Consider the following 13,193-nt stretch of genomic DNA (forward strand, 5'->3'; position numbering starts at 1 on the left):
ATGATTGATTTTTAAGCATGGAGTGTATAACTGATAGAGGCCTAGAGGCAACGTTTCTCATTTCTTCTCTACTTTGTCGCTAATGACTTTTGGACGTTCAGTCTTGCTATTTAAAGCTACACGAGAGTCTTATCACTATTTATTTTGTTCAGCACAGATAAAGGTTATTTATTTTTTATTATTTATTTATTTTTTTATATATATTTTTTTTATTTCTAGTCTTTATATTCAAGTAGGGTAATAATAAATAATAATAACCAGAATAAATAATCATCAAGTACCAAATGCAAGTAAAAATTGGCTTTGGCCAATTAATAACTCGAATTGACTTTAAAATACTATTCTTTTTTTATTATTATTATTTACAGACGTTTCTGCCTCATGGCCTTTGACAGTGTTTGACGTGAGTCTGAAACGTCATTAAATACACAAATCTGCATCTGCAATATAATTTTTCTTATACTTTATATGTGCCATGTTTTGCACCTCAGAATGTAAAGTGTGTGTTTACTTTGACTGTTTTTCTATATTAGGAACTGCAACCTTACATGGTTTAAATCAAATGCAAAGCCATATAAACTTCTTCTAAAGTAAAAACACCTGTCATGATGACAAACAACTACCTCAGTGGGAAATTTTCCATCAAGTGTTTATCTAGAACTAAAAGTTTATCTAGTTGATATAGAGTTGTATAGCCGGTAAGAAACATCTAAATTCACATCATGGCTCAAAATTCACCTGCCATTGGCAGATATGGCAAAATGTTAATTGTGGACCATACACAAGTTTTAGTTATCTGGTTTGCATTCTCAAATTGCATACAATCCGTAAAAGGCAATTACTTGAGTTAATTCCATAGATTCCTTAAGGCCATTATTTGCTGTATGATGCACACTGGACAATACGGAAAGGCAATGCACTGCAATGCATGCAAATGCACAGACACACGTACACGCAGCCCAGATGGGATGTGTTAAAGCTGTCTGTTTTCAGTTTGAACAAGGGAAGCTCCCAAGGCTGATACTGCATCACACTTTAATCGGAATATACCCAATTTATGAAAAGTAAAAAAGTCAGTAACCTATACAGAGATGATTCACCATTTATTTACATACAAATGATAAAATAACAGGACTTATTAATTCAGGAAGAGTGAAAAAGAGCAGAATTATTTATTTCTGTAAATGAGATTAAACGCATATTACTGAGCATGGAGCCCTGATCAAGTGACAGTGAGAGGCAGAGTAATTTGGGAGGGTACGTTCAAGCAGACATAATGATTAACAGTTCATTTCAAAGCATTACCTGATACACAGGATCCTCCACGTCTTCCTCCAAAATAGTCTGCAGGAGTGATTGCATAGAGGGGATTGGAGGTTGAAGAAGGAAAGAACAAGGGATATAATGAAGTGGGAAACATGAAAGGGAAAGAAAAAGATAATTTATTCTCACTTACACTACCGCTTAAAATGTTTGTACACACTTGACTGAATTTATGCTTCTCATGATCTTAAAAACTTTATCCAAAGGCTTATGCTTGAATGCATTAAATTTGTTTTGTAGACTAATACAATTGTGCCTATGTATGAATTTATTTACAAATCTAACACACACACACACACACACACACACACACACACACATATACTGTATATATATATATATATATATATATAATGTATATATAGTTAGTTAGTTAGTTAGTTAGACTACATAATGGGAAAAAAAAAAAAAGAAGCCAACAAGTCACATACATGGGAACTCCTTCAATACTGTTTTACTATGTAAAAAAATATTTCAAGACACACTTCATTAATTTGACTGAGAGAATGCACAGTGTGTGCAGAGCTATAATTCAAGCAAAAGGAGAATTTGAAGATTAGGTTTAAGGTAGTTTTGATTTCTTTAACAATTTTGGTTACTAAATTATTCCTTTACTTCCATTTGTGTTATTTCATTATATATTTTAGCAATACTTTATGACTAAATAGACTCAATATTTGTCATAATACAAGAATGAGTAGGTGTGTACAAACTTTAGACTCGTAGTGTATGGAAAAACAGAAGTAAAGGACATTTTTAACATCTGGCGATGGAAATAGTAACAGAGATGTGGCTTGCACAGCCAAAGAGGGGTGATTTTGTCTTAACTGAGAAAGCAGTGTGAGGAAAATCATCATCAACACAGACACAGAGATTCAACAGACAGAGAAAGACAGGGGAGAGAGAGGAAGTCGAAAGAGCTGCCTTATATGAATCTAATCACATTATTCTCTGAAATAAATAATACATATGCCATCTTGAAAATGGCTTTGTTTTCCATATTTTCACCCTTTTGTATTCTATATTTCATTACATTTAGTTTTGAGTTGTTTATTTGTTGTTTCATTTTTATGGTGCTCTCATTCGTCTGCTGATGTATATGCAGGTGTTTTTATGACTGAGCAATAAAGGCACGTTAGATATTCTGAATTCTCTTTGGGAGTTTGTGTGTATGTGAGTGTGAATATTTCATCCAAGCGTGTTACCTGATAAACAGCTTGTTCACATTGCTTGTCCTTCTGAGCTTTCTTCTCAATCTCCTCCCTCTGCTTAATCTCATAAATCAACTGGAAAAGGTCACGAAGGTCAAGGATCACTGGCTCAGCCTGGGAATACATGGGAGAGAGAGATAGATGGACAGATTTTTAGAGACAAAGTCTGGGAGAAGTTGGAGTAAGATTCTGTAATGGTGGTCTAAGCCTTTCCAACACCATTTCCGAAGGGATGTTGAAGATGTAGACGTGTAAAGTCACAAACCTGCAGTGTAACAGTTTTTACCATTTTTCCAAATACATAAAAAAGTACATTAAACACATCTGAAAGCATCAAAATAACATGATTTTACTGTCAAAAGACTGTCTAGGACCGTGCTCTTCTACTTCTTTAAAAATTAATGGCCATGAACCTAATGCATATTATGTATGCAATTGACTATTGTAATACTCTATAATCTAAAGTAAAAACACTAACCACATTTACATGCACTTAAGAAAACTGTTTATTCCAGGGTTTTTGCAGAAAGCAGGTTCCTGAAACATCATGTAAACAAGAGTGCTGTTATCCTTATGCTGTTTAAGGGATTAATAGAAAGCAGTTTAACACACTTGGGCTTCTCCCGGAAAACGCGGCTTATGTAACACATTAGCAACATTCTAACAGGTTTTTTAAGAGTGCTTGATAGGGCGATACATCATATCAACAAGTCAACACCTGGAAAAACACATGCACTATAAAATATATGCATTTATACACAGCAATTTAAAATATTGACTACTGACCCTCACACCCGCGTATCAAGTCCCTGCTCAAGTACATTGGGGGAATCCCAGAGTTTGACATAAGAGGGAAACCCTACTAATGCAGCACAATTCTGCTGCAGATCATGATGCAAAATTAAGGAAACAAACACAACAACAACTCTGGAATATCTGGAAATAAAGCAAAGCAACAAAGAATAAAATAGTGAAGTCTTTCTGGGATGTTTATTATTTATACAAGCATCATGGGGAAAGTACGTGGCTTTGGAGAAAGCTGCTTCCCGAGCGTGTATAAGGGAGTCAAGAGAAAGTTGCGAGCAAAGAGCATGTAAACGAGAACACCGCTTCCCAGACTTAAGCAGCTTTCTTGCAATAAACAGCTTTTCTAGTGTCCATGTAAACAAGCTCACTTTCTAAATACAATTTTTTCTCTTAAAAATACAAAATATCAAATAAAACGATATTCACTTAAATAATATATCCATTTGAAATATTCAAAAGTATGTAGTCTTAAAGATTAATTTATATATATATATATATATATATATATATATATATATATATATATATATATATATATATATATATATATATATTCTTAATATTACTTAATATAAAAAAAGGCTTAAAAAGTTAATAATGAACCTATTATGACTAACGGAAAAACTTTTGAAAATTTTAATAATTATTTTAATTATTTTCAGAGATTTCACACACAAAGAGCAGTTTCTAGCCAAGAAACATATACAGTCACTATTGAAATTTCCATGAATTCCCCCATTCTTTTTTAAGATTGGAAGTCATTATCCATGAATTTTCCAAGCCTGGTTTGTCACGTGGTCTGAAGCCATTATACATCACGGCAATTTATTGGCTGATGGTGCTTAAGCGACACCCCCTAATGGGCTACATCACAGGTTCCATAATGGCTCTTGCTTTTGCACCATCGAGTCAAATTTTCTGTTCTTCACTGCATGAATTGTCTAAGCCGTGAGAATTATTTTTCTCCCTTTTGAGTGGCAAACGCGTAAGGATGTTGTTGACACAGAGTAAATTTCAGAGAAATTTCAATGTGGTTTTTCCAAACATTACAAGGGACCGATGAGGACAACGGCACTTTGTCGAGACTCGCAATTTCTCACCATGAGGCATTATCCCCACTCGTTTCAGTTCTATGGCCTCCAGATTTGGAGCTCCGTATGCTGGATTTTGGGATTTCAGCTTTGTGTCTGAGAAGATAGGGGTGCGAATGGACACCGGAATCCTTCTTGTGTTTGTCGCCCTCTCCCTGAGCTAAAGCGTGAGTCTCGTTAAACATGCTCTGAGGCCTAGCTCAGTGGCGATTTTCTAACAAACAAAGCATGCTAGAGACCATGTGCATCGTGAGCTGTTGCCATTAAAAAACGCTGTATGAGAGAATTCGTCATTGGACAGTAAGGAAACAAAATGGGACCCTTTGTGTAACATGTTGTAGAGATGAGATGAGAGATGATGGATCTAAATTCAGGCTTTTTAATGGAGATGAAACAACAACATGGAGCAATAGAAAGAACTAAATAGTAATATTAACACATAAGGAACTACGATCTTAGGAACATACAAGGAAACATAAGAACTGACAACAAGTGAGTGAAACTAGAGGGTATATATATATATATATATATATATATATATATATATATATATATATATATATATATAAAATATGATTGATGAGGGAACAGGGAACAGGTGAGGAAGATGGGGAACAGATGATTGATGAGGGAACAGGGAACAGGTGAGGAAGATGGGGAACAGATGGCTGTGATGAGGGTAGTGCAACATGGGATATGTAGTATGGGGCAAACTAACAACAGAAGACAATAACCATGTCAAAATATGAGTCCTTATGAACAGAAAGGTGACAAACTGTGACTCCTGGCACCCAAAGATGAATAAGGAGGGCAGGATGAAGCAGATGACAAGGAAGGGTCCAGGGGTCAATATTGAGGCCAAGGTGGAATTGGCGGATGATCAGGTGGCCAGCGAGGAGTCTTCATGGCAGGGATTGGGTCAGGGAGCCTGGGAGGTGGCCTCAGGGCAGGGATTGGGTCAGGAGGCCTGGAAGGTGGCCACAGAGCAAAGACAGGGTCAGGAGGCCTGGGAGGTGGCCACAGAGCAAGGACAGGGTCAGGAGGCTTAGGAGGTGATTTGTTCGCAGGAGGTGGAGACTTAGGGGGTGGAGGCGAGGGAGGCTCGATGAAGGCAGGCGGAGCCATAAGAGGCTCAAAGAGTGGAGCCATGGAAGGCGGAGCCGTGAGAGGCTCGGGGGTGGAGCCATGGAAGACAGAGCCGTGAAAGGCTCGAGGGGCAGAACTGGAGAACTTGGAGACCAGAGTGTAGCCAAAGGCTTGAAGGACCAGGGTGGAGCTGGAGGCTCGGAGGACTAAGGCACCGCCGGAGGCTCGGAGGACCAAGGTGGAGCTGGGGGATCGGAAGACTGAGGCGGAGCTGGTGGGACTGAGGACCAAGGTGGAGCCATAGGGATGGAGGTCCCTGGTGGAGCCAAAGGATCGCAGAGCCAAGGCGGAGCCAGGTGACCAACAGACCAAGGTGGAGCTGGAGGGACGAGGAACCCCGGTCAAGGCAATAGGCTGGAGGACCATGGTGGAGCTGAAGGATCATAGAGCCGAGGTGATGTCGAGGGATTGGAGGGTCAAGGTGGAGTCCAGGGCTTGGAGGGCCTAGGCAGAGTCGGAGTGTCTAAGTTCCCTTCGTCTGTGATGTCACAGGGGGCGATGTTTGAGCCGGTGACTTGGGGAGCAGCTAATGTCCTTGGCAGAACCAGCAGAGGGGGAAGGGCTATCGTGCTGGACGGAACCAGCGGAGGAGGAAGGGCCATCGTGCTGGATGGAACCAGTGGAGGAGGAAGGACCATAGTGCTGGATGGAACCAGCAGAGGAGGAAGGACCATCATGCTGGACGGAACCAGTAGAGGAGGAAGGACCATTGTGCTGGACGGAACCAGGAAGTCCATGATGCTGGACGGAACCAGTGGAGTAGAGGGGCTGGACAGAACCAGTCGAGGAGGAAGGGTACTCGGGGTGGGCACAAGGGCGGGAACCAACTCCAGGTCTAATAGCTCAGCTAGAGCTGGCTCTGGGATGGACGAGGCTTGCAACGCTGGCTCTGGGATGGACGAGGATTGCAACGCTGGTTCTGGGACAGACGAGTCTTGCATCACTGGCTCTGGGACAGACGAGGCTTGCAATGCTGGCTCTGAGAAAAACGAGGCTTGCAACGCTGGCTCATTGGCCGTGGCAGGTGTGGGCATTGGCTCGTTGGCTGTGGCAGATGTGGGTGTTGGCTCGTTGGCCGTGGCAGGCGTGGGCATTGGCTCGTTGGCCGTGGCAGGCGTGAGCATTGGCTCATTGGCCGTGGCAGGCATGAGCGTTGGCTCGTTGACCGTGGCAGGCGTGAACGTTGGCTCGTTGGCCGTGGTAGGCGTGAGCGTTGGCTCGTTGGCCATGGCAGGTGTAGCAAATTTATATATAAATAATTAATTCATTTGTTTACGAATCTTGGCTGCATTCGACCACCATTATATGTAGGGAAACTTGGTAGTATAAGTGTGCACGGGATGGGTTAAAATGCCCACGTGCCTTCACCATTATATGTAAGATAAACAGTATGTGTGAGCTAGGAATTAAATTAAACTGTCCTTATTCTACATTATTATGTAAGGAAATTTATAATGGAATTGATCATGTTCGACAACCATTATAAATTAGATAAATGACAAATAACTAGATTATTTGTCTGAATAAAATTCTCCACCATTAAAATCATAATACAACGTCTCGTAATACAACAATTTCTATTGTAAGGAATTAGCTTTAATAAGGGAATTATGATTAATTCTCTTATTGGAGTAATATTATTATCATGGCTTATTGAAAATAATATTACACATATTTAGGTACAGCTTTGAAGAGAAATCTTTTAAAAACAGGGATGAGATTATTTATCAAAATATACCACAGTCAAATTATCTTTGAATACAGACAAACTTTATTGCTATTCTAAACATAAACTAATCTAACACATAAAACATGAAACAGGTTGGTGAGTAGTGACAGAATGTGAAATAAATCATCAATACAGAGAAAATGAACTTTATGGAGTCTGGTGACAATGCCTTAAGAACAATTTATCCTTCTTTGAGTCTACATCGATTTGCAATCGGATTACCCAAAGTATTTAACTAATACACCAGCACTTTGAGCAAAAGTCTGGAGATGTACTTGCGTGTCGTTGCGTTTCCTTGCGTTGCGTTCTTTGTGTTGCTTGGTTCTTTGGCTCTTTGTAGAAAGTTTGTTCCGTCGATGTTTTGGACTTCTGTTATGATCGGATAGTTATTGTCTGGATGAAGCGAGGCCTTCTGCAAGAAGGACTAGTGACTCCCGTTGGATGTCTTGAACCGCAGAGCAGAGAGTGAGAGGCTTCCTCGGGACTTTTGTGTCCTGAGTTGTCCTTGGACACTACATGGCATGGAGAATTAGGAAGAAGCAAGAGAGCCAAAGAGAGGAGACCAAGCGACGGTTCCAAGAGAGGATTCCAAGAGAGCAGAAGCAAGTGAGAAGAAAGCACGTTCTTCCTGTTTTGGAAACATTTGAACTGACATTGGCCACACCCCAAAGGCATCCTAAGCCAATCAAAAGTGACTTTTCAGAGTCACATGATCGACTGGTCTATCTTTTTCAGAGTTGATTTACAGTCCTTTGTGTGTACAGGATTCTTTCAACTCCCGCTCAAAATAGTGAATGTTTAATCATGAACTTTTATATCTTGAAAACGTTGCAGGAGACATGACATTCGTTGTCATCAACATTCTCTACGTAAACAAGCAAGCATTTATATACTAAATATGACATACTTTCATAAATATTACACGTGTAAGTAACAAAACATGAAAATCCCTGATTACCATATCATTGGTTTTACAACACGGATAATACATTACACGTTATGAGAAACCTGATTGTCAGGGCATTTTAACAGGTGAAGCCTTGAATAGTACAAGATTTAAAGATTATAATCATCGATTTGTTAGTTAGAAGTGATAACAAATCATTACACATTTTAAAAGGTACATCGGCTCTAATCATTAATTTGTCAGTTATAAAAGTAATCACAGGTCAAAGTAATTTTCAGAATTACCTAGCAAGGCTAGGTATTGTGTACATTGTAGATTAAATGCATTCTGTACATTTTAGAGGGTTAACTTGTTGAAGGTACAATGTTCATGGATTCCTTCACGAGTCTCCATTTCCTGATATGGCTGTGGATTTATGCATTTAAGGTCACAAGGTCTTACTTGGCCATTTGGTCTTACAGAGGGTTTAAGTTTGTGGAACAAAGAAGGGTTGTCCATATGGGTTAGCTCTGTCATTACAAACCCTAGTTTGAGATTAAGCAGGAATGGTAGAGTCAGTCTCCTTCAGCAATTTAGGCACCATGGATTCGTTTTTATGATTCTCTAATGGCTTGGTGGGGGCTCTCTCTGATCTGTGGAATTTGGTGTTGTGTTCATTTGATGGCTTCGTTCGTGGATAATCCTACACAGGCGTGAGCGTTGGCTCGTTGACCGTGGCAGGCATGGCCATTGGCTCATTGGCCATAGGAGGCTTGGAGCAAGGAGCCGTGGAAGGCTTGGAGCAGGGAGCCATGAAAGGCTTGGAGCAAGGAGCTGTGAAAGGCTTGGAGCAAGGAACCGTGGAAGGCTTGGAGCAGGGAGCCGTGGAAGGCTTGGAGCAAGGAGCTGTGAAAGGCTTGGAGCAAGGAGCTGTGGAAGGCTTGGAGCAAAGAGCAGTGGAAGGAGCCGTGGAAGGCCAGGAGGAAGGAGCCGTGGAAGCCTGTGGGGCATTCTCTGTGGGGGGAAAATAAATGTCCTCTTTCTCTTCCCTTACAGTGAAAGGTGAGCCACTTAGATTAAGAGCCAATTCCACGAACTCGCATAATGTCCAGTGAGGGTCCGCCAGAGGCAGCTGTGCCTTCAATGCTCCATTCAGACGGGCTCTGAAGAAGGATATCAGAGTGTGGCCATCATAATGTACAACATTTGCCAGCTCCAGGAACTCACGGACATGATCTTACAATGGCCGGTCCCCTTGGGTGAGGAGGAGAATTCGAACAGCTGTTAGATCCATTTGTGAAGTCAGTACTTCTGTAACATGTTGTAGAGATGAGATGAGAGACGATGGATCTAAACGCAGGCTTTTTAATGGAGATGATGAAGAAGGTGAATACAAACATGGAGCAATACAAAGAACTAAATAGTAATATTAACACATAAGGAACAACAATCTTAGGAACATACAAGGAAACAGGTGATTGATGAGGGAACAGGTAACAGGTGAGGAAGATGGGGAACAGATGGCTGTGATGAGGGCAATGCAACATGGGAAATATAGTATGGGGCAAACTAAAAACAGAAGACAATAACTATGTCAAAATAAGAGTCCTTATGAACAGAAAGGTGACAAACTGTGACACTTTGTCCCTATTGTTTCTTTCTGTGTCGTTCTGGGAGAATGCACATGAATAAGGCAATGGAGGAGTGCTTCGCTGGTGCCATTATTCTCTCGGGATACTATCAGAAGATGCTAAGTATTTTAAATTGTATTTTCTTTCGCCCGTTTCGTGGATCACGCAATCATTCTGGCCAGAGAAGAGATGTGCACTGCTATTTCTGCTCGATTTGCCGATGGCTGCATGGATGTCGCTCTTTTCAGACAGCTGTTGGATCTACACATGATGGTTTTGCAGTCCAACCAAGCGCGTGTTAAGGAATGCCTTTTTGAGTTCACTGGCTACGTCTGGACTTTCCCTCGATTTCCCCTCAAGGCTCGAGCTGGGGAACGAGTTAGTCAAGGCAATGCTTTTGTTTGTGAGGGTGATAGACATTGGACTTTGTGCATCCTTCTATGAATTGATTGTATCTCACAGACGTTCAAAGAACAGCATGTTTTCTGACCAGCTGAAGCCCGCTAAAGTATTTATTGATGAAGCGGAGTTCACTATCAAGTCATGTTCGCCGTTCTTCACGCCTTGGATACTCAAATTTGTGTCTGTCACCCCATTATTGTTGAACATTCTCAACATAATTTTCTATCCAGTGTGCAAAAGCACTTTGTCTCAAGTACTACACGTTGTTCCCCCATTTTATGCTGGGACCGATTTAGTGTCTAACTCGTTTTTCAGTACAACAATTTAGCTCAGTTTCCCCCGTAATTTGCACTGGCGGATGAGCATTGAATATTTTCAGCTTGAGATTTGCCTCTGCGTCCATGACCAAGGGTTTCGAGGCATGCGTAATATAACTTGAGGTACAACAATAATAGGTCTAAACATGAGCCTGATGAGCTTGCTGCATAACGAAGGGTGCCCCATTCAGTGAACGAAACTGGACCCTGTATACACACATCAGGGCAGTTTTTATGCATGCCTAGAAATAATAAAGGCAATTCTCCCTACATTCATCCCTGTTCAACTGCTGTAGACACTTCAGGGTGTTTTTTATACATGCCTGGATATAATACAGGCAAAACATTATTTATTCTCATTCAATCATATGTAGTAGTGAAGGCACAGGGGTCTTCTTCCGCTGTTCCACTGATTGTAGAACAGTTGCCAAAAGTAAGCCAAGAGCACCATCTATTGGTTACACTTTGCGCTACGGGAGAGAGCCATGAATTAATTTCTCTGTCTGGCCATCTAGTGGCTTGGCAGCAGTTGCAAAATGTTTCAAAATGGGTAATTCGGATGGTAGAGCATGGTTATATCATGGTGGCTTGCATCCAATTCTGGATTTGAGACATCTGAATTTCACTCTAATGAAATGTCAATTCAGAATGTTGATGCAGAAACAAATAATGTCACAAGTACAGCCGGGGGACTGGTTTGTGACAATAGATTTGAAGGACGTTTATTTCCATATTCATATTGTGCTGAAGCACAGGCACTTTCTCAGATTCGCTATTAAAGCAAAACAATTTTGCGCCCTTCTGTTTGGACTTTCTCTGGCACCACGCACTTTTATGAAATGCATGGATGCAGCTCTGACACCCTTGAGGCTTTAAGGCATCCACATTTTAAATTATCTCAGCGATTGGTTGGTGTTAGCTCACTCAGACAGTCTGGCTGCCCAACACTGAGGTGTCATTCTTAGCCATTTGAGCAATCTAGAGCTGTGAGTAAACCTAGACAAGAGCGCCCTGTTGCCAAGGCAACAACTATGTTTCTAGGTATGGAGCTAAACTCATGGGCAATGCAGGCGTGCCTGTCTTCAGCTTGCGTTCTGTCATTACGCCAGTATCTAGCGATGTTCAGACATGCTCTCCCTGCAAGAACATTTCACAGGCTTTTGGGACTCATAATCACGGCATCCGCTGTCATTCCCCTGGGCTTGCTGCATGCAAGATATTTTTCAGTGCTGGATGAACTCCACAAAGGGACTTCAACCACTGAGGCATGCGCTTCGTCCCTTCAGAGTGACGCGTGGGTACTACCAGGCCCTGCTGCCATGGAAACGGACCAGTTTTCTGATATCAGGTGTTCCATTGGGACAGGTGTGTCGCTGCTAAGTGGTAATGACAGACGCCTCCTCAGTGGTTTGAGACGCTGTATACACCAGTGGCTGGATTAACACATACACTGTCTGGAGATGTTCACGGTGCTGCTCGTGCCATGCCATGTTTTGTGTGCTTTGGTGGCTGCAACAGAGGTGTTTCAGTGTCCAAGCAAAGACTGTCTCATTGGCTTATCGATGCGATTTCAATTGCTTATGAAGCGCACGGTTTATCTTTGCCTTTGGGTAAAATCTTTGCCATTCTACAAGGAGCATGGCATTCACATGGGCTTTGGCTAGAGGTGTGTCCTTGGAGGACATTTTTATGGCAGAAAAGTGGTCCTCTCCACATACATTTGTTCGATTTTATAATCTGGACGAGGGTTTGACTCCTGCTTCCCAGGTTCTCTCTGTTGGAACAGGAGTAAATTCATAATTCCTTTTATTTAGATGCTTTAGCTTGCTTGTGCGCCACTCTATGCTTGCCACACAGACTTAGACAGTTGCCAACTACTGTTCGCGTGGCGTGAATTTATTTCATTCCCATAGCAATCATATGCAGCTCGAGTTCCATGAAAGGGAACGTCTCAGTTATGTATGTAACCTTGGTTTTCCAGAGGGGAACGAGATGCTGCGTAGCTGGCCATACACTCTAGCAGCTGCATAGGCTTGTGCCTTTTGGCACGAAAGCGAGCACATTTATGGAGCCCGTGACGTAGCTCCCTAGAGGGCGTCACTTTAGCACAATCAGCCAATAAATTGGTGTGATTGCATAAGGGCTTCAGACAACATGACACTTGGACAGTGTCCCATAATGATCATATGCCGCATCTCGTTCCCTTCAGGGAACCAATGTTACGTACCGAGACGTTTTCCATGACCGTGGGAACCCTGCTCTTTACACATTGTTTTCAACAGGGATCCATGCTGAAGATCAACTGTATCACTTCTATGTTTCTTCATGCACTTCAGAGAATAAGTATAGTATAAAAAGAAGTGGACCTCTTAACCTTTGCTTCTGTGGCTCTTAAATCTGCCAGATGAGAGGTGATAGAACAAAGTGCTTTTCATTTGAAAGGGTTGGGTAAGAACAAACTTCACTCTTTGTAGTTAGCATCAAAGCTCCATGTTAACATAAAAAAAAATGTATCTTTTGCCCAGAGCAGCCTAAATGCCACTAATATCTCAATAAATACACATGGATAAAATGTGAAGTGAACGTTTGCCCTCACAATTTGCCTTGGGTAATTTCCTGCTGCCTATACTCCAGCAGACTCACACTGCTG

At 41.5% G+C, this 13,193-nt stretch overlaps 1 protein-coding gene across 3 annotated transcripts in view; it reads right to left on the reverse strand.

Moving 5' to 3' along the window:
• Positions 1 to 13,193, reverse strand: part of LOC127415930 (disabled homolog 1-like) — a 296,379-nt gene that overhangs the window by 48,486 nt on the left and 234,700 nt on the right. For all 3 annotated transcript variants that reach the window (XM_051654946.1, XM_051654944.1, XM_051654945.1), the window contains exons 6-7: positions 2,529 to 2,648; positions 1,306 to 1,344 (exon numbers count right to left, since the gene is read on the reverse strand). In XM_051654946.1, the coding sequence (XP_051510906.1) occupies positions 1,306 to 1,344; positions 2,529 to 2,648 (159 nt within the window). The remainder of the gene's footprint in view (positions 1 to 1,305; positions 1,345 to 2,528; positions 2,649 to 13,193) is intronic.

The sequence above is a fragment of the Myxocyprinus asiaticus genome, chromosome 25, assembly GCF_019703515.2.
Source record: "Myxocyprinus asiaticus isolate MX2 ecotype Aquarium Trade chromosome 25, UBuf_Myxa_2, whole genome shotgun sequence".
Classification (NCBI taxonomy): Eukaryota; Metazoa; Chordata; class Actinopteri; order Cypriniformes; family Catostomidae; genus Myxocyprinus; species Myxocyprinus asiaticus.